Source organism: Equus przewalskii, chromosome 3 (genome assembly GCF_037783145.1).
Source record: "Equus przewalskii isolate Varuska chromosome 3, EquPr2, whole genome shotgun sequence".
NCBI lineage: Eukaryota > Metazoa > Chordata > Mammalia > Perissodactyla > Equidae > Equus > Equus przewalskii.
Genome location: NC_091833.1, coordinates 50,043,416 through 50,069,643, shown reverse-complemented (window position 1 = coordinate 50,069,643; position 26,228 = coordinate 50,043,416). Strand labels below are relative to the sequence as shown.

The 26,228-nt window shown below is 38.9% G+C and overlaps 1 protein-coding gene across 1 annotated transcript; it reads left to right on the top strand.

Annotated features, from left to right (window-relative positions):
- The first annotated feature begins 19,820 nt into the window (after nucleotides 1-19,820).
- Nucleotides 19,821-25,242, top strand: DSPP (dentin sialophosphoprotein). Its single transcript, XM_070615326.1, has 4 exons — nucleotides 19,821-19,871; nucleotides 20,920-21,006; nucleotides 21,141-22,139; nucleotides 22,612-25,242. Exons 1-4 carry the CDS (start codon nucleotides 19,821-19,823, stop codon nucleotides 24,904-24,906), a joined length of 3,432 nt encoding a protein of 1,143 aa, XP_070471427.1. The 3' UTR covers nucleotides 24,907-25,242.
- Nucleotides 25,243-26,228: the final 986 nt, after the last annotated feature.

Here is a 26,228-nt window from a genome sequence, read left to right as displayed (position 1 = left end):
CTCAGGTTTGATAATTTGCAGAACTTAGGAAGGCACTTTACTTACTGTTTTATTATAGAAGATACAGCTCAGGAACACCGAGTGGAAGAGACACACAGGGCAAGGTATGGGGGTGGGGAGGGGAGCTTCCATGTCCTCTCTGGGTGCGCCATCCTCCCAGCACCTCAATTTGTTCACTAACCCGGAAGCCCTCTGAACCCTGTCATTTGGTGGTATTTATGGAGGTTCCATTATGTAGGCATCATTGATTAAATCATTGACCACTAGTGATTAAACCCAACTCCAGCTCCTCTCCCCTCCTTGTTTGTCAGGGGATGGGGCTGAAGATTCCTACCCTCTAATCATGCCCTTGTCTTTCTAGTGACCAGCACCCGTCCTGAAGCTATCTAGGAGTCCCTACCACCAGTCATGTTATTAGCACACAAAAAGATGCTCATCGCTCTGGGGCTTCCAGAGTTTTTAGGAACTATGTGCCAGGAACCAGGGACAAAGACCAAATAAATATTTCTTTATTTTTAAATTTTTTTTTAAAGATTGGCACCTGAGCTAACAACTGTTGCCAATCTTTTTTTTTTCTGCTTTATCTCCCCAAATCCCCCTGGTGCATAGTTGTATATCTTAGTTGCAGGTCCTTCTAGTTGTGGTATGTGGGACGCTGCCTCAACATGGCCTGATGAGCGGTGCCATGTCTGTTCCCAGGATCTGAACCGGCGAAACCCTGGGCCGCTGCAGTGGAGCGCGGGAACTTAACCACTCAGCCATGGGGCTGGCCCTAAATATTTCTTATTATCACAGGTACACAAGATTTCTCTGTATTATTTCTTACGACTGCATGTGAATCTACAATTATCTCAAAACAAAAAGTTTAATTAAAAAAAGAGGAATCTAGGGGGTCGGCCTGGTGGTGCAGTGGTTAAGTTCATGTACTCTGGCTTGCTCCCAGGCATGGACCTATGCACTGCTTTATCAAGCCATACTGTGGCAGGTGTCCCACGTATAAAACAGAGGAAGATGGGCACAGATGCTAGCTCAGGGCTAATCTTCCTCAAAAAAAGAAAAAATCCATTTGTCACCCCTTGGGATTTGCAGTACATTTCAATAAGAATTTAATGTGAGAATGGAATGACCGTTTTAATGAAATCAGACAATTGTAGAGCTGGCAAGGTGCTAGTTCATCCAGCTCAGCGCTTTTATTTCAGAATGAAGAGTTGAGGCCAAGGGATAGTAAATGACTGTTGCTGTGGTCCCTGTGGTATCTGTTTATATACATAGTAGCTTAAGCGGGAAGGAGAAGGAAACTGACATTTATTAGGTGACTCTTCTGTGGCAGACACTGTACTGAAGGGGTGTATATACGTGATCCAATTTTTACTTCCCGGAACTTCTTGTAGCTATTGTTTCTATTTTATATCTGAGAAATTTAAAGCTTGTCACAGTCATAAAATTACTAAGTGTTCGAGCCTGGGTTCAAACTCCCTGTGATTCCAGAGCAATTATGTTTTTGCTACATATTTTCAAACTTTTCCCACTACAATTCACTATAAAATTATAAATATTACATTGTAACCCAAATACACACACAAACTAAAACAAATCTTTTTCAAATATCCTTACTGTGATGACTTGTTCTATTCTAGTCTATTCTTTCATGAAAAATACATTAAAATTGATTTTATGATCCAGTAATGGGTTGTGATCTACAGTTTGAAAAACACACTATGCTATTTTCCCTTTCCTGTGACTATTCCACTAATATTTTGGAAGAATGTTTCTTTTCAATGCCAGCAAATAGTCTTCGTTTTAGCTTTGTTCAGGTCTTACACACCAAAATTGAAGGGGCTGTCATCTTAGTTAGCCTTTGCTTATTTAAATTCATAATAGCTCAGGCAAAGCTTTGTGGCATGCTTCTTCCTGTGGCTTTACCATTTCAGGTCCCCTCCTTCCTTCTCTTTCTCTCTCTCTCTCTGTCACTCTCCTTCTCTCTCTTCCTGCCCACATCCCTTTGTGGGGGCAGATAGACCCGTTAAAACTGAACCCTGTCATTTTCTGAACTCATGGGTGGTTTGCTGTTTGAGGAGACTCTAAGGCCATGTCTATAAGAGGCAAATGTCGGCAAGTTATCCACTGATTTACATTTGGCTTAAAACCCTCTCTGAGTGGGTGTGTTGGGTGGTAGTCGTGGAGGAGTTGGGCTGTGTATCATTTACCCTGGCAATACGCCATGTGACAGGCTGTGCTTGGGTGGCCTGGCATTCCTAACTCATTTCCTGGCGGATGCCATGAGGTACCCATTGGGGTCGCCACTATCATCCATTCACAACTCTTCCTTGGGTAATGGTATATCAGGGCCTTCAATTTCTTGGCCCACCATGGGATTACCTTTACAGCCCAGAAATGCCACGGGTCTGTGGGTGGTTATGTTAGATTTTGATCATTTCTGTCATTGATTTAACCTTCTTAGCCCTGGGAACTGAGTTAAACACTTGACACACGTTATCTTATTGAATCCTCAGAGTATTCCTGTGATGAGGATGTTATTGTATCATTTCATATTAGCAAAAAGACGAGGTTGGCAGATGGCTTTTCTTCAGTAGACGCTTAGAAGGGAGGGTTGAATTAGAAAATGTTATGACAAAGGAAGTGGTAGTGATGAGATTTACACACACACACACACACCAACACACTTAGAAATAAAGTTTTGAGGAGTCCAAGTTAAGCCCATCCTGCTTTCTTCTTTTTCTGGCCTTGATTATCTGAGCTCTGTCATCATCTGTTTCAGCCAACATGATGACAATTTAAATCCTAGAATTTTCTACCCTTAGCTTTTCTCATTTAGAAGAGAAGATTGAAATTGGCTCTTAGATCTGAGTTTATTTTGTAATCACAGACAGACTCGGCTTTCAAGTAGAAGTTATTTCAGTTCTCTTGTTAGGCACTGGTTCTCAAATACTAGTGCACGCAAGAATAATCTAAGAAGCATCTTAAAATGCAGATCCCTGAGCTCCACCAACATAGATTCTGATGCAACAGGTCACAGGCAGTTCTGTGAAATCTACATTTTTAACAAATTTAGATTTAACAATTTGAATCAAGGTGATTCCGATTCAAGTTGTCTATGAAAAGCGCTAATTCCAAGTGTCTTGAGGTGCACGCAGGAGCAATCTGCCTTGCAGGCCTACCTCCTTCTTAGTCCCGTCTTTAAAGCAGTCTTAGAGAGGACCTCAAATATTTTTATTAAAGACACTAACAAAAATATTTATTAATAACAACCGTGGATGAACAGAGTTAAACAGTCATTCAGAGCTACCCGAAAGATTAGTCCTCAGCCACATCTAATTAACCAAGATACAGGTGCCCTGCACAAATCTGAGGACCACTATGGAGGCTGGAGCACCATTTCTGCCCGTAGCCGAGACTGTTGGTATACTCCCATGTCTGAGTGCTCCTCCACATTTCCAAGCTTCCCTTAGAGTTGGGTTGGCCCTGTGACTGAGTCCTGGCCAACAGAATGTGGAGAAAAGTAGAAAACCAATTCCAGACCTGATCCCTAAAATATCCAGAATAATGTTTTACTCTCTTTGCTTTCCTTCTCCATCTTCAGATGGGCAATGCCAGGGCGACCTCAAAGCTGCAAGATGGTGGAACAAGATGGAAAAAGCCTGAGTTCCCAAGTCACTGCCCACAGGAGAGTTACCTGCACTGAACTGTGATATGAGCAAAAATAAGCCTCTATTGTACTAAGTCGTTGAAACTTTGGGGCTTATTTATTTTGGCAGCATAATCTATCCTATCTGGATTAAGAAGCTGCTATGTTATTCACAACTAATTAATAATCATGGTGGAAATTCTTCCTTTACTATAGCAGAAGAGACTAATTCAAGATGAATCCCTCATCATGCCAATAACCTAGCAGAACAAAGCCTGTGTAATCTTGCCATTGCCCCTTCAAACCAATAACCCACGAAGAGCTATTCCAACCAAATATTTGATGAAAAGTATAAAAATCAGTCTTGTGTAACATGCAAGAAATAACTACCCATTTCTTTCATCTACGAAAAATTTCTGGTCCTATGCCTCAAATTCGATCATGAACCAACTTTTCTTTACTGCTTCATCTAAGAAGATTACGAATTCCCTCAAATGTCAGAAACAGAAATGTATTCATGAATTAAATGGTTCTTACATTCAACAGCTGCTACATATCCAGTGGGAAAATAGAAACTAACATGGCGTCTAAAAGGATGAAAAATAATGAAAATCTAAAAGCTACTGCTACAACTCTCCACATTTCTTTAGATCGCAGTCATTTAACTTGGCCCATTATCTTTCGCATAAACTTCGAATACTGACTTCAGTATTACTAATCTGAGAAAAATTGTTTTTCTTTCTGTGTGTGCTGGAACAGTGTTTTTCAACTGCCCATCGTGATCTATTAGTGGGTTATAAGTCAATTCAGGGAGTTGAGATCATTACAAGCAGCATTAAGGAAGAAACGTAACAGAGATTATCGGTATGTGACACACAGTAAGAGTAAGTAGTGTATTTCATGAAAACAAACACACACACACGCGGACGAGTCTTGTTATCAAGGTAGTTATGTTCTATCCAGTTGCCTTCAACATTGAATGAACAAATACTGAATGATTGCTTCTAGGTTCCTGTAAGCCTCTGGTCGAATCCTTTTTATCCGCTGATGAATATATAACCTTGTTTTATGTCCATTTCTGTGTAAAGACACCTTATTAATATAGATTGTTGATTCATTAACTTGGGACTCATGGCCACCAGCACTATAACTCACGCCTTAATGAAGCTTATCTAATATGTATTTTCTTCATGTGACATGTCATTGCCTTCTTGCACTTTAGCACCATGCTTGGGACCTAGTTTAAATGGCAAAATCACCAAAAAAAAAAAAAAAAAAAAAAAATCACAAAAATACGGCACTAAACAGACCACAAAAAGGACGCTTGTTTACAGTGGGAGAGCTGAAATAAGCATGACCTTGTTTGACCTCAGAGAGGAATTTGCACGTATGACAACTCAACATTTTTGCTGCTCTGTCATGCGCAAGTCCTCGATTGACCACAAAATAACTGTAAATATTGATTTGGGGGTTACAAATAAATGTTAGTGAGTTGGCGAATTAGCAAATATGGAGTCTTCAAATAATCAGGATTGACTATCAAAGCTATTGGATATCGAGAGATTGCCTTCATTAAAGGAAGAATGATTTACGAATGTATTTATGTATTGAATACATGCAACAAAATTTATATACAAATAATATGTAAATAAAATTAAAAAATACTACAGGTAGGACATGTAAAGTCTGTCACATAACAGGTAAATAGCAGAAATGCCACTGATGGTTAGAAGAATGGAGGTTCCTTAGGGCCAAATTATCTGTGTCCCTCATGGAGCCCAGCTCAATGCCGTTCTCTACAAATTTGCTCACTAAATGAATGGTGGCCAAAGGTGGTACAGCTGGTCTTAGAGTTTTATCACAGCCTGGAGTAGCTGCTCAGACTCAGGAAGGTTCAGCTGAGGCAACCCCACCTAAACAACTCTACAGTCCAGTCCTACTTTGTTTTTCTCCTGAGAACTGGTCTGGGTGGCGGGCGGATATGAGAATGGGGATCTCCTGTTGGCCCAGTAAGGCTAAGGGATGCTCATACTGGAGTGTGAGACCATTGACTCTCTTTAGATATCTGATTCTCTCTCCCGTAAAGAAAATATCACAAAATGACCACCTGGACAGCAGCCTTACGTCTGCTGATAGAATCCAAACCAGGGTCGCCTGATTTAGCAAATAAAAATACAGAATGCCCAGTTAAATTTGAGTGATTTCTAATTACCTACACTTATGTGCGTTGAGATAAGGGAAAAATTTTGCAGGGGGCATTCTTATACTAAAGTATTTGTTGTTTATCTGGTGTAAATTATAAAAATATCTAAGTTAAATACTTCTTTCTTTAATTATATTTCACTCATGATTTGGCTCTCCTCACAGTTATCCATTTGCAGGATTTACTTATAAAATCTTGTCTTGCAGTTACTGTCTATGTTTGGTTTACATTGTGACATCGTTTCTACAGTGGTCACATTCAGTTCCTTTGTTTCTTCTTTTGTCCACTGGACATTCATTAATGAAAAAACACCCAGTATTATAAGCCGATATGTACTGGCATAAACTCTAAGAATCACACTTTAAATTTGATTTATTGAAGCACATAATACTGTCTTTCATTGCATAGCTTACTTTTTCCTTCTTCAGGATTATATTCCACCTCTTGACCAATGACTTTTTAAACTGCTGCGCCACTGGGCCGGCCCCTCAATGACTTTTTTAAATGTCCACTGACAAAAGCACTATTGTCAGTGTTTATTCCCTTCTTCAGCACAGTGCATGATGATTCTACTCATTCCCATGATGGAAGAGGATTTAGAAACATCTGTATAGAAGAATCAAATCCTTCAGGGGATGAAATCATTTCACAAAATAGTCATGACAAGTACCATAACAATTCTCCATTTCAAGTCAGCATTTGTTTTCCTGCTCATAAATAATATCCCTTTTAAGATCAGTTTTGATACTTAAAGGGATACATTTTTCTGTAATTCTTTCTTTTTTTTAAAGCTTGGCACCTGATCTAACAACTTTTGTCAATCTCTTTTCTCCTTCTCCTTCCTCTCCAAAGCCCTCCAGTGCATAGTTGTATATTCTAGTTGTGAGTGTCTCTGGTTGTGTTGTGTGGGACGCCACCTCAGCATGGCCTGACAAGCGGTTCCATGTCCGCGTCTAGGATCAGAACCTGTGAAACCCTGGGCCACCAAAGCGGAGCCCATGAACTTAACCACGTAGCCATGGGCCCGCTCCTGTAATTCCTTCTTTAACACATTCCACAATTTCCTTTAAGGATTGGAGTACTTCAACACGTTGCTCTTTTTTCAACTTGCATAATCCTATTACTAAAGAGATATTGAAAATTATGATCAAGGAACAAGTAGACTTCACTCAATGAACTATTTTAAAAGTCAACAAAAATTTTGAGAGCCTTGTCTTCAGAATTAAAGTGTGATTTAAGTGCTTCAGACAAACTGAGGATTTTCTCAAATGACTGTTCAAGAGAGCCAATGGATTCTGAACACCAGAGAATTAAAGATTGCTAAATGCCAACGATATCACAAAAATCCTTTTTTTAATCTTCCCCAAACTTTATTTTTTAGAGCAGTGTTACATACACAACAGCAAAACAAAAACTTAGACACAATATTTGAACAATAAAAAAGAGCTATTGATATCTGCAACAATATGGAGGAATGTCAAATGCATTGAGCTAAGTGAAAGAAACCAGACTCAGAGACTGTATACTGGATGATTTTGTTCAAACATTTTGGGTAAGGCAAAACTATAAGGATAGAAAACACATCAGTGGCTACAGGTGCCTTTTTTCCCAACGCTTTATTTTAGATCTATCCACACTGATATACAGAGTTCTAGTGCACTCCTTTTAACTATAAAGTCATTTCATCATATAAATATGTCATTCTTCATTTATTTAGCCTCCTACTGATGAACACTTAGGGTGTTTCCAATCTTTTACTAATATAACGAACAGGAATGAATATTGTGCACATCTTTTTTAAATGAGAACTTTTAAGATCTAGTCTCTTAGCAACTTTCAAATACATAACACAGTATTGTTAACTAGAGTCGCCATGCTGCACACCGCCGTGACTTATTGATTTTATAACTAGAAGTTCGTATCTTTTGACTCCCTCCGCTTATTTAGCCTTCTTCTCACCATCTGCCTTTGGCAATCACCAATCTGTTTTCTGTATCTATGAGCTTGGTTTTGCTTGTTTGTTGTTTTTTAAATGCCACATATAAGTGAGATCATACGGTATTTGTCTTTCTCTGTCTTACTTATTTCACTTAACATAACACCCTAAAGGCCCATCCATGTTGTCTCAAAGGGCAAAATTTTCTTGTGTTTTTATGACTGAATAATATTCCATTGTGTTTGTCTTGATTTATCCATTAATCCTTCAATAAATATGAAGGGTTGTTTCCATATCTTGGCTAAATAATGCTGCAGTGAATGTGGGAGTGCATATATTTTTTCAAGTTAGTGTTTGGTTTTCTTCAGATAAATACCCAAAAGTGGAATTGCTTGATCATATGGTAGTTTTATTTTTAATTTTCAAGGAAACTCTATACTGTTTTACATAGTGTCTGCACCAATTTATCTTCCCTCCAACAGTGCACAAGTGTTCTCTTTTCTCCACATCCTTGCCAACACTTGCCATTTCTTGTCTTTATTTATGATAGCCATTTTAACAGGTGTGAGGTGATCTCTCATTGATGTTTTGTTTTGCATTTCCTTGATGATTAGTGATGTTGAGCATCTTTTCATGCACCTGTTGGCCATCTGTATATCTTCTTTGGAAAAATGTCCATCCAGATCCTCTTCCCAATTTTTAATCAGATTGTTTTTTTGCTATTGAGTTTATGAATTCTTTATATATTTGGATATTAGCCCTTTATCAGACATATACTTTTCAAATAATTTCTCCCATTTACTAGGTTGCCTTTTCATTTTGTTGATAGTTTCCTTTGCCATGCAGAAACTTTTTTGTTTGATGTAGTACCACTTGTTTATTTCTGCTTTTGTTGCCTTTGCTTTTGGTGTCAGATTTAAAAAATCAATGTAAAGACCTGTGCAAGGAGCTTACCACCTATGTTGTCTTCTAGGAGTTTTATGCTTTTAGGTCTTACATTCAAGTCTTTAATTCATTTTGAATTAATTTTTGTGTAAAGCATAAGCTAGTAGTCCAGTTTCATTCTTTTATATATGGCTGTCCAATTTTCCCAACACCATTTATTGAAGAGACTGTCCTTTCCCCATTGCATATTTTTAGTTCTTTTGTTGTAAGCTAATTGACCATATATGCATGGGTTTATTTCTGGGCTCTCTATTCTGTTCCATAGATCTATGTCTGGTTTATGTCAGTACCACACTGTTTTGATTACTGTAGCTTTGTAATATAGTTTGAAATCAGGGACCGTGATGCCTCCAGCTTTGTTCTTTCTCAAGATAGCTTTGGCTGTTCAGGGTCTTCTGTTGTTCCATACAAATTTCAGAATTGTTTGTTCTATTTCTAGGACCAATGCCATTAGAATTTTCATAGGGATTGCATTGAATCTGTAGATTGCTTTGGGCAGTATAGACATTTTAACAATATTAATTCTTCCAATCCCTGGACACAGACTATCTTTCCATTTAGTTGTGTCTTCTCCAATTTCTTTTATTAATGTCCTATATTTTTTGGTGTATAGATTTTTCACTTCAGTGGTTAAATTTATTCCTAGATATTTTATTCTTTCAGATACAGTTATAATCAGGGTTGTTTTCTTAATTTCTGTGATTGTTATCACAAAATCTTTTAATTGCTCAATTTGAACAGTGTAAATGCTGAAGTAGAAGGACAATTTTATGACAATGACTGCATTGTCAATAGAAAGAACATTAGATGTTGTTTGGGCAGCATTATGCAGAATATGGCAGGACAGTCAGCATCTTCCATTCGTGTTTCCTTCACCTTTGAATAAACACTCTGTGAACTTTCATGCAAATGTCTACCAAAATTTATATTCATATTATCACCACCAAAAGCAGTGTAATTTTTCTCAGCAACTCTTACTTCAATAATAGAGCCTCTCTGAAGTCTCGTTTGGAGGAGATTTTACTCACAATAGCCTTGTAAGTAACACTTTCTCACGAGAAAAGTATTTTACAAGCAAAGGGAACATGCTTCCACGTTATGATTACTTGCATCCATAGCTATGTTGTAAGAAGGTAAGACATTAGATCTTTGATAATCTCTGTAACACTAAATGGACCTATTACATTTTTTTTATTATTGCAATAGATTTCATCCTGATAATTTGCTTGTAATTTTGGGATCAGAAATACTTCTGGTAGCAACACGTTCTAGCAGTCATCTGAGCTGAAGCCTGCTTGCGATATTCAGGGTGGAGCCATTACAGCTTCTGCTGTGATTATTTTATCTTCCTCATCTGAATGTCTCATAAAAATTTGTTATTTCAGCACATCTTTGGCACTAGTTGAGGAAATTACATATTTCGTGTGCTTAGTTATTATTATTATATACTGGTTTATATCTGACGTTCCACCATTTTCTAGATTAAATCAACAATTGAGAACTGTGTAGAGAGTTTCCAAAGGACAATTTTCCTCATCTAACAAATGTTTACTGTTTAGAAATGTTATCACAAAGTTTATACTTATGTTTTGGCATTTTGGCGTTTAAATATACACAAATTAAAATAAAGAGCAACCAAAGCAGGAACAAAAAAGATTGAATTTGATAACATCACAGTCGTGATAGTGTTTGTCACTCACACATCAGAACTCGTAACTGATAACACGGGCTGAACTGTTGAAAGAGTTGCAAACTTATGAACTAAGAGTAGGTTGAACTCAATATCTGATGTAAAAAAGATGAACTTTCCCTTTGTTTGCAAGGAAGGGCTACATGTAAGGCACAGTATTACTGAATTAATGCTTTTGGAAGCCTGGCTTTCAGGGATTGGTGGGCTTGCAGAAATGAGAGAGCTCGGATCGGTGGACTTGCCCACATGCTGGTGTGGCCACTGGAGTGAGGCACTTACAGGTTGGCTGTTTCCTAGATGGGTGGGGTTGTCACTGACTGGCCAACTTTCAGAAGCTCGGGCTGTCATTGGTTTCCTGACTTTCAGAAGCATAGTTACTAGAGTGAGGCTGTCTCTGGCTGATTTTCAGAGCATGCATTCTGATCTGTTATCACTAATTAAGGGTGGTTGCTTGTTCATGACTTGCGACTTTGGCCAAAGAACAAGTCTTTCTTTTCTTATATACCAAAAATATGTATTTTAATTCTAAGTCCTCTCTTTTAGTCTTCCCTCAGCCAAACTTGCAAGAGAGAACATATTGGACTGTACAGATCTCTATTTGTGGAGGAATGATTTTCCACTAGTATTGCCATTTAAGAGATTTAAGCACTAATTACTGTAATAGAAAACTAGCGCAAATTGCCAACTTTTTGTAATTATTGAGAAGAGCTGAAAAGGACATTTAGGTAGTCCTGACAAAGTCAATACAGGAAGCAGGAAAAGTCATTAAAACACAGGACATGTCCTAGGTGTTCAGGATGTCTGGCAACCCAACCCCAATGACATCTTCAGCCTTGCTTCTCTGCCATCTTCCCAGCACAGGTTGTGCTCTGGGGTCTCAAGGCTTCTCAAAGAGGCATGGCCCAGGGTGAAGCTGGAGAGTTTGAGAAGTTCTAAGCCAGGTTAAAGAGCCACGGAAAAGTTTGAATCCAAGTAGTGACATGATTAGATTTGCATCTTAGAAAGATCACTCGGGCATCTGCGTGAGAGACTGGAGGTGGGAGAGCCTGTCAGGAGGCTCAGTGCTCAGTAGGAGAGGAGGAATGAGAGCCATTAGAGTTTTGTTTTCACTGAAGATTAGCGATTTACTTATAATATTGAATAAAATAACTGTCAAAGTTTTGGGGTCTTATTTAAAAGACATCCCTTTGCCTAGGAAAATTTGGGCAGTGACAAGTAAAGGACTTTGACTTGGTGAAGAACCGTGAAATTCATAATAGCTCCCTTCTCAGGAGTTACGTGTGTGTGCTGGGCACTGAGTGGTTTTCCATACCTTCACAGTGTCATTATGAAGGAGGCAATTAATGTAGTGCTAGGAGCCAGGTTCTAAGGTCAGAATCCCGGAATTCATATCTGGGCTCTGTCACTTATTAGGTGTGCCACCTTAGGACCCACTTTCCTCATCCCTAAGAGGGAGATAAACAGTGTTACCACATGTGATCATTTTAAGGACACCATGAGATAATGGGCTTAGATTGTTGAGTGTAGGGTATGTCCTGTTATAAGTGCTCAGTGTGCGAGCTATTATCATAACATAATTTTACAGATGAGAAAACTGAATCTTAGAGAGATTAGGTTACTTTTCCAAGGTCACACAGTAAGCAACAGGCAGGGGTCTGACCCAGATTTATCTGACTTCAAATCCTCTGATCTTAATCATTACTCTCTACTACTTCTCAATATCTGAGACAAAGGTCTGGAGAAAATAAAATACATGCTGATGAAAGGAGACAAAGTGAAATATTCCTTTTTTTCATAAGAAGAAAAGATTAGGTGACCCAGCAATTATTGTGTTATCAGTTGTAATAAGACAGTGGGAGTTCAGACTGCCCAACGGGCACATCTGTTACTAGCGTTTCAGTTGTAACGTCTCTTTTAATTAATATATTTCGGGGAACATTATGCCAACTGTAGACTTGGTGGAAACGGAATAAGGAATCTAGAAGAAATGGTTACTACGTTTTGAAAAGTTTGGTTATTTTTTCAAAATTATCATTGTACCTGTTTTCCCAATTGCGCTGGCACCAATTCAGTCTTGGGGAATTGAACTGCAGGTTTTTGCCGTTTAAACTTCCGCCAAAGATGCCTGGCAGGGATGTTGTACATCTGCCCACACAGAGAAGCCCTACTCAAGTGCCTTCTGCTGCTTTGCGAGTCAGTTTGGGTCAACTTAGAATCATTTGAGTTGGAACATTCTCTCCGTGTCTGCGCTCCTATTGCTGTTCTTGCCTTAGTTTTGACATTTGGCTCAGGTACTATTTTGCTAAATTTAGGAAAACAGGAAGGCAGACAGTTCAAAGTTATGGTAATAGAGCAGTCACTGGGTTAAGGATTCCATTCCAAGCTCTTCCTCAGGAACAGAATAACAGTTCTGATTAAAGATTTTTAGGTAGCTTGTTCAGTTACTAAGTTGATGTAGATTTCTAAGTCCAGATCTTAAATTTTAGTTAGTTGTTTGGTTTGCATAATAAATTAGGATTTATGTTTCCCTTTGGGGAGCCCTTATTAAAGCCATAGTTTTAGTTTCTCAATTTGCAGGATTTGAAATGGGTCATTACTTTTTTCTCCTGACAGCCTTATTGAGGTGTAATTGACACATAATGAACCGCACCTATTTAAAGTATACAATGTGATTAGGTTTTTGTTTTGTTGTTTGTTTTTGGTGAGTCAGATTTGTCCTGAGCTAACATCTGTGCCAATTTTCCTCTATTTTGTATGTGGGATGCCACCACAGCATGGCTTGACTAGCAGTGTGTAAGTCCATACCTGGGATCCAAACCCGCGAACCCTGGGCTGCTGAAGCAGAGTGCGTGAACTTAACCACTACACTGCTGGCCAGCCCCACAATTTGATAAGTTTTGACATATGTATACGCCTATGAAACCATCGCCACAATTAAGACAATGAAAAATATCCACTAAAATTTCCTCATGACCCTTTGTAATCCCAATCCCTCCATTTCACCATTTCTCCCTGGCCCCATGAAGCCAGCGATCAATTTTCTTTCACTATAGATTAAAACGTATGGTAGGTAGAATTTTGAGATGACCTCCAATGACCCTTGCCCTTGTATAATTGCTTCTCCATTGAGTGTGGGGAAAAATGTGTAAATATGATGTATCATTTCCATGATTACATCCTGTTGTGTGGCAAAAGGGATTTGGCAGTTGTAATTAAGTTTACTAATCAGTTGACCTTAAGATAAAGAGATTATTTGGATGAGGCTAACCTCGCCAAATGAGCCCTCTAAGAGCAGAGGTATACTTGGAAACTTGTTGGGCAGCAAGAGAAAACTAATACAGATTTTGGTACATGGAAGTGGGATGCTGCCATAAGAAATTCCTAAAATGTAGGATTGGCGTTGGATTCAGGCAATGGGTGGATGCTGGAAGACTGTTAGTAGACACAGATGTTAAAGATGCTGCTGGTGAGGTCTCAGGAGGAAGAAAGAAAGGCATTACTGGAATCTGGAGGAACGAGGATTCTTGTTAGCCTTGTGGCAGAAAGCTTAGCAGAATTGTGTCCTTCAGTTACATGGAAAGCAGAACTTGCAAGAACGAACTTAATATAGCTAAGGAGACTTCCAAGCAAAATGTTGAGAATGCTGCCTGGTTTCTTCTTGCTGCTTATAGTAAAATGCAAGAGGAGAGAAATATATTGAGGGAAGGACTGTTAAACAAAAATGGACCACGGCCTGATGATATTGAAAATTCTTTTCCTCTTCAAATGGCAAAAGATGCTAAAATTAAGAGATGCACTATCAGGAGAGCATGATCTAGAAAAGAGGCTGAAGATGTGACTCTATAACCCTTTGCTGAAACCTGGGAAACTTATCAAAAGATTAGATTATTCATTCACGAGAGATTAAGAGCATTCCCCACAGATCTTTTCACTCAAACCAGAGGACCTCTAAATACTTTGAGGGCATTGTTCTTCAGCTGTCTCAGCAAAAGCCAAAGGTATAGAAAGGATTTTGTGGAAAGATCTGTGGATATGGCCTTTGTCTAATTGAGTGAACCCTTGTGAAAGTCATGGAAGGCTTCTTGAAAAATTTATATCAATAGAAACACTGCTAGTTTAGATTAAAAGAGGCAGAGAGAGTATGAAATGAAAAGAGGATATTGAGGGAAAGTTTTTAAACTACGAATTAAACATCTTTCATAGATACAGGGCTACTCAAGTTATCTATTTTCTGATACTTGAAACTTAAGTATCTATCCATTTCATGTAAGTTGTTGAATTTATTAACATAAAATTGTTCATAGAATTCCCTTTTTGTCTTTTAGAGTCTGCAGAATCTGTATTATTTTCATCTCTCTTATTCCTTATGTTGATAATTATGCCTTCTATCTTATTTCTCTAATTAGTTTGGCTAGAATCCTACAAATTTGATTGAGCTTCTCAAAAAAATCAGCTTCCGATTTTATTGTCTCTATCCTTTTTCTGTTTGTTGATTTCAGTTCTGACTTTTATTATTTCCTTTCTTTTACTTAATTTGAATTTAATTTTTTCTTTCTTTTGTAGTTTCTTGAGGTGGAAGGTGAAGTCATTGTTTTGAGACATTTTTCTTTTCTTGTACAGGTATTTAGTGCTATAAATTTTCCCCCAAGAATTGCTTTAGCGACATCCCACAAATTTTGATAAATTGTTGTGTTTTTATTTTCATTTAATTCAGTATATTTTGAATTTCCCTTTGGTTTCTCCTTTCATCCATTGGTTATTTAGAAGTGTGCTATTTAGCTTCCAAATATTTGGGTTTTCCAGATATCTTCCTGTTTTTGATTTCTAATTTAATTCTATTGTGGTTAGTAAACATACTTTGCATGACTCAAATCCTTTTAAATTTAGTGAGATTTGTTTGAGGCTTAGAGTATGGTCTATCTTGGTAAATGTACCACCTGCACTTGAAAAAAAGTGCTTATTTTGCCGTAGTTGGACGAAGCATTCAATAAATATCATTGGATTAGTTGGATGATATTTCTCTTTAAATCTTGTTATCTATACTGATTTTCTGCCTACTAGTTGTCTCAATTATTGAAATCTCTAACTATAACTCATGATAATTCAACTTAAAGGAAAAAGAGGGCTGGTTCAGTTCACTAAGCTCCGCTTGTGTCTGTGTGTGAGTGAGGGTGTGGTGTTGCTCCCAGGAGCAAATTAAGACTCCCTAAAATTTGATCAGGCCCTTTCAGCCACCCACAAAAACAGACTGTCTAAATAAAAACAAAATACTTGAAATGAAAACACAGCTTCAAGGCAAATCTTCTTTCCATTCCCTCCACTCCCTTTCAGCCTTACTGCTTTCTCTGTATTCATCTATATATAAATTCTAGACTTACCACTGTTGGCTAGTGGTATATTAGTGGTCTTATGTGGTTCCTATCCTTTGATATTATAACATAAAAAAAGATTGGAATATTCCTAAAATTTCTGAACAAGTACGTGGAGAGACATCGGTTGTCAAGTTTTTGTAATCACAATTTGAGGAAATGGCTTAGAGATTACCTGCAGTAGAGCATACATCTCGGGTTCAAGAGAATGGTGAGTTCAGGTACCAAAACTTTCTGCTAGAAATGGTCTGTTTTGCTATTTCGTCCTCCACAGCTAACACAAATGACTGAGAGAGAATCGAGAGTGAAATCTATTGTATATCTGCACCTCTAGCTACCTTATAATAAGTTTTAGTATTTTGAATATCTATTTTTAAAATTTAGTTTTGAATAGTAAACTGACACCCTTTTAAACTTCACATCATTGTTTATTTAGGTCAGAGAGATTTCTTGGGAGTTAGTATTTATAGATTGTTAAAGGCCCCTCAGGCAATGTCAAGGCTGTTGCAAGTGGACAGTTTCTTGAATTATAGCGCAGAAACTTTAATACCTACCTCAGGAATGATAGGGGTCTTAAATAGAGTCATATTTACTAAAGAAACCTAGAGTTTTCTTAGATTGCCAACCTTAGTAAGGCAAGAAATGTCAGGGTGACAGAGGTTAAGTGGCTCTTTTCAGAAATGTTACACTGATTCTCTATATTTAAGATGCAAAACAGCTTCCCAGGAGCAATTTAATTAAGTGAAAGTAAGTCTAGTCCCTTTGGAACCGAATGGCTCAGTGAGCAAATACATATGAGCAAGTGAAGGAAGTGGGGGACGTTATTATGTGCTTCATAGACACGGCGACACTTTATAACCCCACATCAGGGATCCTAAACAGTGATTGGTTGAGAAAATTATCAAACTGAGTTTAAATTTCGGCAGGTACAAAATTGTCATGCAAAAGTCCAGGACAGTGTGCCACTCTCAGTCTTCAAAGAGAAAGATAAGAAATTCTGGATTTTCAAAGTCCCTTTGAAGGCTTTTAAGGTAAGATGGAACATCCTCTCTACTCAGAAGCAACTGATTCCTTTAGAAAGAAATCTGAATTTCAGAGAAAAAGCCAAAATGATTTTAAGAAGTGAATAACCCTTATATGATTAGATTTTTTTCTTCCCTTTTGACTTGTCAAATCAAGACTATGCATTAAAAGGAAATGAAAAATTATGGGGTAAGGGATACTAATTTCATCTTGTAAAACATTGCATCACTGAAGAATAGGATTTTTTTCATAGACAGTATGTTAAACTATCAGTTGCTAATAGAAAAAGTATGTAAAAAATGAAGCAAATATTTTAAATCTAAAATATTAACAACAGAAGGAGTGATTAGAATATAGTCTATATAATTCACTAAAACTCCATTACTGTTATCTTTATCCAGAAAAACCATCTTTAAGAAACTTGTGTCTGGTTAAAGCCATTTTATTAGCCTCATCATTGCAATGTAAGATGTGAAAGGATTAATGAAAAAGGAAAGAAATAATTTCTTCCTCTTTCAAATAGTAACAAAAGTAACATTTAAACACTGACAATGTTAAGAAGTAAACATGGATTTTGGAATTTGATTTAACACATTGCGTTATATTTATTTCAAAATCTGGCTAATCCACTCAGCGATAAACTCCGTGAGGTTAGGGCTCATATCTATTTCCGGGACTCAGTATCCAGCCTACATCAGGCCTTCAAATGTTTGTTGAATGAATGAATGAATCACAGTTTACATTTAATTTTCTAGTCTCTGAAAAATCAACCTTTGGTCTAAAAAATTATTATTTTCTTTTCCAGTTGACATTAGGGTTTTAAAAGCCAGATTAAAATACATCTACTTAGGATATCTGGGGATTCTGACTTCTGTCACGTACTTTTTTGTTTTGTGATATCATAATAGGTTTGGGAAATTGAAAGACATGTTACTAAAACATTGGCAAACTGAGGTAGAAATTTGATAGTTATCTGGTTGCTTTGATTAGTTTTGATAAAAAATTGGATAACCCAGATTTAAAATATCCACCTTGGGCTTTCAAACAGGGCTTTAATTAAGCTTTACTTTTCACTGTTTTATTAACTTGTTCAAATTAACTAGACAATTGCTGAATCACATTTCATTTGTGACAATTCATGAGATAATCTGAAGGGGTTCACATGATTCTGAAGCCTCTGCTTTCAGGCTGACAAAATCGAGGCCATTTCTAAGGTAGTCTGTCGAGCCCTTTCCCTACCTGTGGATACAGTGGCAAGCATCATCGTGCGCCGTGCGTTGATCTGGAGTGCATCTGCAAGGGAGATAAAGTGGTCAGATTGCCGGATTGCGGTTTAGAAATGGGATGCACAGTACCTGGCCTTCGCTACGGTACTTTTCCAGGACAACACGGCTCCTCCAAATCACAGCATGGACCGGTCTTCCGCAGAACCTATGTGATAATTAGGCTGGGGATCGTAAAGTCCACTATAACCCCCACTTACTAAAGAGCTGCCCTTCAACATCTGTGCCCCAGAACTCTGCAATATACTTGTCCTGGGGTCACCTTGGCCTCGTTTTAACCTATAGCACTTCTCAAGGAGGTCTAGCTATTCTTGGCTTTCTGCTGAACAGCTGTAAGAGTAAGCATTTTTCTTTCTCTTTCTCAGTAGTTCTGGAACCGTGTTCTCTGTCCTGTGAGGAAATGTCAGTAATTCTATGACAGTTGATGTTCACTGAGGTTTTATGTTTCCACATTTTATGTATCGACATTAAATTCAATCAAGGCTATTTATGACATGCAGTATTCTGATCTATAAACTCAGTGGGAATTCATGAAATAGGAGTAAAACTCTTCCTTCCCTTCTGTAGTAATTTTATCATTACATCAAGAACTCCTGCTTGCAGTAAATAGGAATTTAAGTTTTTGGTTCACACAGACCATACAATATCTATTCCAATGTGTCAAAAATACGTTATAGTCCATTTCTGAATGTGAATCCTAACAGGAATGAAGGGTCATGTTTTTGGAAGTCCCACATAATGATTGCTGTCATTTATTAAGAGATTGCTAACACCAGAAACAGTGCTTGGCGCTGTTTATACCATGAAGTATTTATTCGTCAACAACATTCACACGTCTTTATCTGTGCTGCATATTGGAATACGATGATCGCCCAGATGCTCTCCTGGGCCGTAGGAGCTCGCAGGAGGTCAGGGGGACCTATAAGAGACCAGGTTATTTTAAAACAGTGCAACATGCTGCCAGTGAGGTGTGCAGAAGCTGCTTCGTGTAGAAAGGAGAGAGAGACACCAAATGCCCTTGGAAATGAAGTCAGAGAATGCGTCTCAGAGAAGATTCTTCTGCTAAGATAGTTAGAATGATCCTGAAGTGCAGGTGTGATTGTTTTCCCAGACAGAGGAAACAAAGGCTTAGTAAAGCCACTGAAATTTCTCAAGCTCACACATCAAGCAACAAAGGTAGAATTTGAACCCAGGTCTCAGAATCCAAACTCCACGTTCTTTCCACTAGCCTGGGCTCCCTCATGCTAGCAGTGTCTTTCCCTTACAGTCTAGGATGACCCAATCGGATGGATTTGGGGTGAGTATGATAAGTGCCTCACCTTTTAAGCACAATCTTAGCAGAATTACTTAATACTTGATTAAAACTCTTCAGAATTGATGTTATTACCATCAAAAACAGCAGAATGACAAAGTCATGCTTATGCACTTTGTAACTACATGATGTGCCCCTTCATTGGCATAGGCAGAAAATGTCTATGTAGCTACATCTGTGCGGAGCCTGGTGATGTCCCCACATGTCTCTCTGACCACTCCAGGTGTGTTCTGGAACACTGAGTCTTGACAACCTTCTTCTCATATTGGATACATACTCCTTGCCTGGAAAAAAGGCAATTGCTCACAAACCAAAATAATACGTTACTGTGATTATCATCTTTCGCTTTATAAGTAATATTGTGTTGTTGTTTTTTCTTTAAAAACAGCCACTGATTAATATTCCTAAAGAAAATGAAGATAATTGTATGTTTTTGCATTTGGGCGGCAGCATGGGCCATTCCAGTGAGTATGCCTTCCTCAGGAAGCCTCCTTACTCTGCTGTCTCTTTTAATCTAACATCAAAAAAATATTAATTTCCTTAAGACTTTGCAGATAAACTGAGCTAAACATTCAGATTTGCGTGAAAGACTTTACAAGATATATTTGGGGTCTCAACAAAATCAAATGTGCACTCCAGTTCGTGCTCCCATCCTCTAATTGAAAGCCGCATCTCGTCAGAAGGATTATTGCTCCTACAATTCCTCCAGATTAATTTACATTCAATCCCCAGGAGTCGTGTAGCCTTTGTCCACCTTTGCTCATGCCCTGTGAATTTCATTTTAATATCAATGAAGCCTGTATTATTTAGGAAATTTTCAAGAAAAAAATAGAAAAAACAGGATTTTTCAACATAGGAGAAAACCAATGTTTCACTCAGAGAGTTATGTTTTATGTTCACTGTAGAACATTTGGAATAAACAGATAAACACCAACAAAGGAAAATTAAACCTTTCGCAATTTTATTAGCCAGCTGCTATGGTTAACATTTTGATATATTTTTATAATACCAAACTCTTCAGTATTTATGTAGTTGAGAATTTTCTCAACTATTTCAAATGTGCTCCTGAAGTTACAGAAGTAGCACACTACTTGCTTTTGCTTCTGCACTGGCTCAGGTCACGCCTACTACTCTCTTAGGGGTTTTGGCCAGGATTATACTTAGAGTGGGTCCTGTGCTATTGCAAGAGGCTTGTTGAACAGAAACACCAAAAGCCTCTCTCTTAGTTTTTGTAAAAGACTATTCCCCTGCTACAATTGAGATAAGTGGTCTGGTTAATACTTCAATAAAATTGGTACTACCACTGTGACAAATATCTGTATGCCCAGTTTAAATTCTACATAAGACCTGTAACAAGCCATTTCTCTTTCCTACCTGATTAGATTACACTTCAACCTTTGTGTTATATCTCTTATGTTCATTTAAGGAAAGACGTGTGTGTACGTGTGCACATGTGTGTGCATGTACACAAAGTAAGAGTGTTTTCAATTTCCACTATTTTCATTTTGGTAGGTTCCTCAAATCAAGCCATTGGAGAGACATGCTGTTGATAAATCTGTGAATTTAAATCTTCCAGAAAAATTGAAACCGCCAATACAGGTACAGGATGTAAAATGTGTTTCTAAGCTGTTTTTAGATTCCATTAACTTTCAAAAAATTAATGCTCTTCTTTTCAGTTTTCTTTACTTCAAGATGATATTCACAGTTTATTTGGAATTGTTCCTCTTTTCTAGGATGAATTAAATGTCAATCATACCACCAAAGAAAGTGGTGTACCTGTGCATGAAAATGAAAGAGGAGAGCCACAGTATACCAAAGACAGTTACGAAGGAGAGAGAAATGGCTCTGAGTGGGCAGAAGTAGGAAGGAAAAGCTCTTCTACACATTCTATGTTAGTAAATGAAGAGGGGAATGCTGGGGATCAGAATGCGGGCACAGGAAACCCAGAAACATATGGTCATGATGGGATACAAGGAGAAGAAGAGGGCACCACAGCAAATGGCATCAGGGGACGAGTAAGCATCATTGACAATGCTGGGACGGCAAATGGGAGCAATATCAGTGAAAATACTGGTAAGAATTCAACAAATGGGGATATTGGAGATGCAAGTCAGAGTGAGGATGCCACTTTTGTCCAAGAAGATGGACATCAAGTAGCCGGAAACAGTAACAGCACAGGCCATGAGGATGGAATAAGTGGGAATTCCTGTGGAAATGAGGGTGATACAGGTGAAATAACCCCTCAGAGAGAAGGTGAGACAATTGGGAATGAGGAGGCAGGGGTAACACCTTGGGGAAGTGGAGCTGGCAATAGTGAAGATGCTGGCCTGGATAATTCTGATGGGAGTTCTAGTGGGAATGGAGCAGATGAGGATGAAGACAAGGGCTCTGGTGATAATGAAGATGAAGAAACAGAGAACGGAAAAGAGGGCACTGATAGCGGCAGCGGCCAAGAGGCTGAGGTTCACGGAGAAGACGATGACAGTGACAATAGCTTAGGTCAAAATTCAATTAGTAGTGAAGATGATGCCCCTGAAGGCAAAGAAGATCCTCATGACATTGATGGAGACAATACCTCCAAGAGTGAGGAGGCTTCTGATGGTGTTCCAGAAGACAATGATAGCCCAGTAATAGAGGACACTCAAAAACCCAACCACAGAGAAAACAAAGTTGTGGAAAATGCACTCACTGAAGCATCACAGCCAAGTGCCATTGGGAAGAGCCAAGATAAGGTTAGTTTGCGAACCTGATTTCTTTCAATGGCAGTTTAAATTCTCCCTCTCCATCCACTGATGGTAGCACAAAAATAAATCATAAGTGTTCATATATTTTGGCCCCTAAATTACTTGATTATTTATTGGGAAAGCTAGAGTCCTTATTAGACTTTGATACAGAACAATTTTAAAAAGCAGATATTTCTGAAAATTTTGTTACAATTCTACAAAATCTTGTGCTAAATAATTGTTGTACCATGTAGTTGTTTACAAAGTTCCTACTGGATTGAATGGGTTGTTATGTAACCTAAACACCAGAGTACTTTCAAGTACTGAATAAAGCACATTTTCACAAACAGATGTGATTGACATACTGGAAGCTGAACTCCTGTTTCTCTGGCCAACTTCCCTAGTCAGTCTTGCTCAGACCAATGCAATTTTGTGGCGTAACATTCACTAATTAATCATTCTTTTCTCCATCCTTCCAAAGGGAATAGAAATTGAAGGTTCCAGAGGTGACAACAGAAACAATATTACCAAAGAAGGTGGGAAAGTCAACGAAGATAAAGAGAGTAAAAGACAACATGGAATGATCGTAAGCAAAGGAAATGTCAAGACACAAGGAGAGGTTGACACCATACAAGGACCTGGTGAGAAATTAGAAGCCGGAAATAAGGTTGGACACAGCAAAACAGGTAGTGACAGTAATAGCGATGGACATGACAGTTATGAGTTAGATGATGAATCCATGCAAGGAGATGATCCCAATAGCAGTGATGAGTCTGAGGACAATGGTGATGACAATTCTGAAGATGACAATAACAGCAGTAGCCGAGGAGATGCTTCTCATGACTCTGATGAATCAAAAGATAATGGCAATGACAGTGACTCAAAAGGAGAAGGAGATGATGATGACAATGATAACACATCAGATACTAATGACAGTGACAGTAATGGCAATGGTAACAATGGGAGCAATGACAATGGCAAAACAGACAGCAGCAAAGATAAATCAGACAGCAGCAAAGATAAATCAGACAGCAGTGACAGCAGCAACAGTAGCGATAGCAGTGACAGCAGTGAGAGTAGCGATAGCAGTGACAGCAGCAACAGCAGTGACAGCAGTGAGAGTAGCGATAGCAGTGACAGCAGCAACAGCAGTGACAGCAGTGAGAGTAGCGATAGCAGTGACAGCAGTGACAGTAGTGATAGCAGTGACAGCAGTGACAGCAAATCAGACAGTAGTGACAGCAGTGACAGCAAATCAGACAGTAGTGACAGCAGCGACAGCAGTGACAGCAGTGAGAGTAGTGATAGCAGTGACAGTAGCGACAGCAGTGACAGCAGTGACAGTAGCGACAGCAGTGACAGTAGCGACAGCAGCGACAGCAGCAACAGCAGCGACAGTAGCGACAGCAGTGACAGTAGTGACAGCAGCGACAGCAGTGACAGTAGTGACAGCAGTGACAGCAGTGACAGTAGTGACAGCAGTGATAGCAGTGACAGTAGCGACAGCAGTGACAGTAGCAACAGCAGCAACAGCAGTGACAGTAGTGACAGCAGCAACAGCAGTGACAGTAGTGACAGCAGTGACAGCAAATCAGACAGTAGCAACAGTAGTGATAGCAGTGACAGCAGCAACAGCAGTGACAGTAGTGATAGCAGTGACAGTAGTGACAGCAGTGACAGCAGTGACAGCAAATCAGACAGTAGTGACAGCAGCAACAGCAGTGACAGTAGTGACAGCAGTGACAGCAAGTCAGACAGTAGTGACAGCAGTGACAGCAAATCAGAGAGTAGTGACAGTAGTGATAGCAGTGACAGCAGCAACAGCAGTGATAGCAGTGACAGCAAATCAGACAGCAGTGATAGCAGTGACAGTAGTGATAGCAGTGATAGTGACAGCAGTGACAGCAAATCAGACAGCAGTGACAGCAAATCAGATAGTGACAGCAGTGACAGTAAATCAGACAGTAGTGACAGTAGCAATAGCAGTGACAGCAGCAACAGCAGTGATAGCAGTGACAGCAAATCAGACAGTAGTGACAGCAAATCAGATAGTAGTGACAGTAGCAATAGCAGTGACAGCAGTGACAGTAAATCAGACAGTAGTGACAGCAGTGACAGTAAATCAGATAGTAGTGACAGTAGCAATAGCAGTGACAGCAGCAACAGCAGTGACAGTAGTGACAGCAGTGACAGTAAATCAGACAGTAATGACAGCAGTGACAGCAGCGACAGCAGTGATAGCAAATCAGACAGTAGTGACAGCAGTGACAGCAAATCTGATAGCAGTGACAGTAGTGACAACAGTGACAGCAGTGATAGCAGTGACAGTAGCAATAGCAGTGAAAGTAAATCAGACAGTAGTGACAGCAGTGACGACAGTAGTGACAGCAGTGAAAGCAGTGACAGTAGCAACAGTAGTGACAGCAGTGATGACAGTAGTGACAGCAGTGACAGTAAATCAGATAGTAGCGACAGTGACAGCAAATCAGACAGCAGTGACAGCAGTGATAGTGACAGTAAATCAGACAGTAAAGACAGTAGTGACAGCAGCAACAGCAGTAACAGTGACAGCAGTGACAGTGACAGCAGTGACAGTAGTGACAGCAGTGACAGTGACAGCAGTGACAGTAGTGACAGCAGTGACAGTGCATCTGACAGCAGTGATGAGAGTGACAGCAAGAGCAAGTCTGGTAATGACAACAACAACGGAAGTGATAGTGACAGTGATAGTGACAGTGAAGGCAGCGACAGTAATCACTCGACCAGTGATGATTAGAACGAAAGAAAAACCCATAGGATTCCTTTTGTGAAAAGTCTGGTGAATAATTGATGGGAAATAAAGACTTCTAAGTAAGCAAAGAAAGAGGAGAAATAAACAGAAGACATATGTCAACGTGCACATGAACAATGAGTGGAATAGTCAAACTGTCCAATTCAGAACCAAGTCCCACAGCCTCGGAGAGAGAACTGGGAAGCATGACCTTTGGTGCATGCATGTTAAAATATATTCTGAAAAGATTTTGTTAAAAGTGTAAATCCAAACGTGAAAGAACAATGAAAACATCCTTTAACAGTTTACACACAAACCTCAAGTAATCGCATGCTACATAACTTCAACTTAAGTGCCAAGTGCTTTAGAGAATGTAGCTAGCAAACACATCGTATCAACAACCTGTGGCATTGCCTTAAGATTTCAGTAATTATATTTTCTGGATAGATGATATGCTCGCTGCTGAGTAAAGCTGCTGTTACCATGATACGCAGCTTGGCTACTGATTCATTTGCTTGTTCTAAGGAAGAAATACATTGAAAGGTGAAAAAAAAATCACAGCAATGATTTAACCTATCTGGACCATGGGAATAATCTTTCTAATCATTGAATAGACTAACTACAAATTATGGAAATTCTGAAGCGTGCTAGTCAGAAAAGCATTTAGAGGCTGTTTAAGCAACAAGATCTGATGTATAGTATTCTGTTCCTGAAAACCACTGGTAATTGAGCCTCAAGTCCCTAAAGCTATTGACAAAACTGATGCAGCTCTTAGGACAGTGTCTTGCCTCCAGTAGCCACTCTCTAAATATTAAAAAATAAATGAATACGTAAGTGAAGGACTCTGGAGCAGGGCGGGGGCTTCACCTTTTGAACTCTGTCTTCAGAACTCTGTTAAGTGTAATCAGTTATTTGTCTTCCACTTCAGAAGTCTCACCAAGTCAAGCTTGGTTCATATTTCCCTTTTAACTCCCCCACATGCCGAAACTTCCAGATGAGGCCCTGAGACTCCCTTCTAGATATTAATCTCTTCAATAAAGCCAAGTGTTGCTGGTGGGTAGCGTTTGGAAACATATTTTTTATTTGAGTCATATATGCACTCATACCTGAGAGTGGATCATTTTGCATGAGCTTTTGCATGAATGAGGGTAATTCTTAGTTTTGAGATGAAGCCCAAACTTTAGAACACGAAGATCTTGAAGGTGTATGAGACTAGAGTGTGATATTTAATAGGGTGGAGCTATAATTTATCACCCAAACTAGGATACTTTTGAGAGTGCAAGGGGTGCTATCCATAATGACTTGGGGACAGGGAGTCTAAATTGGGA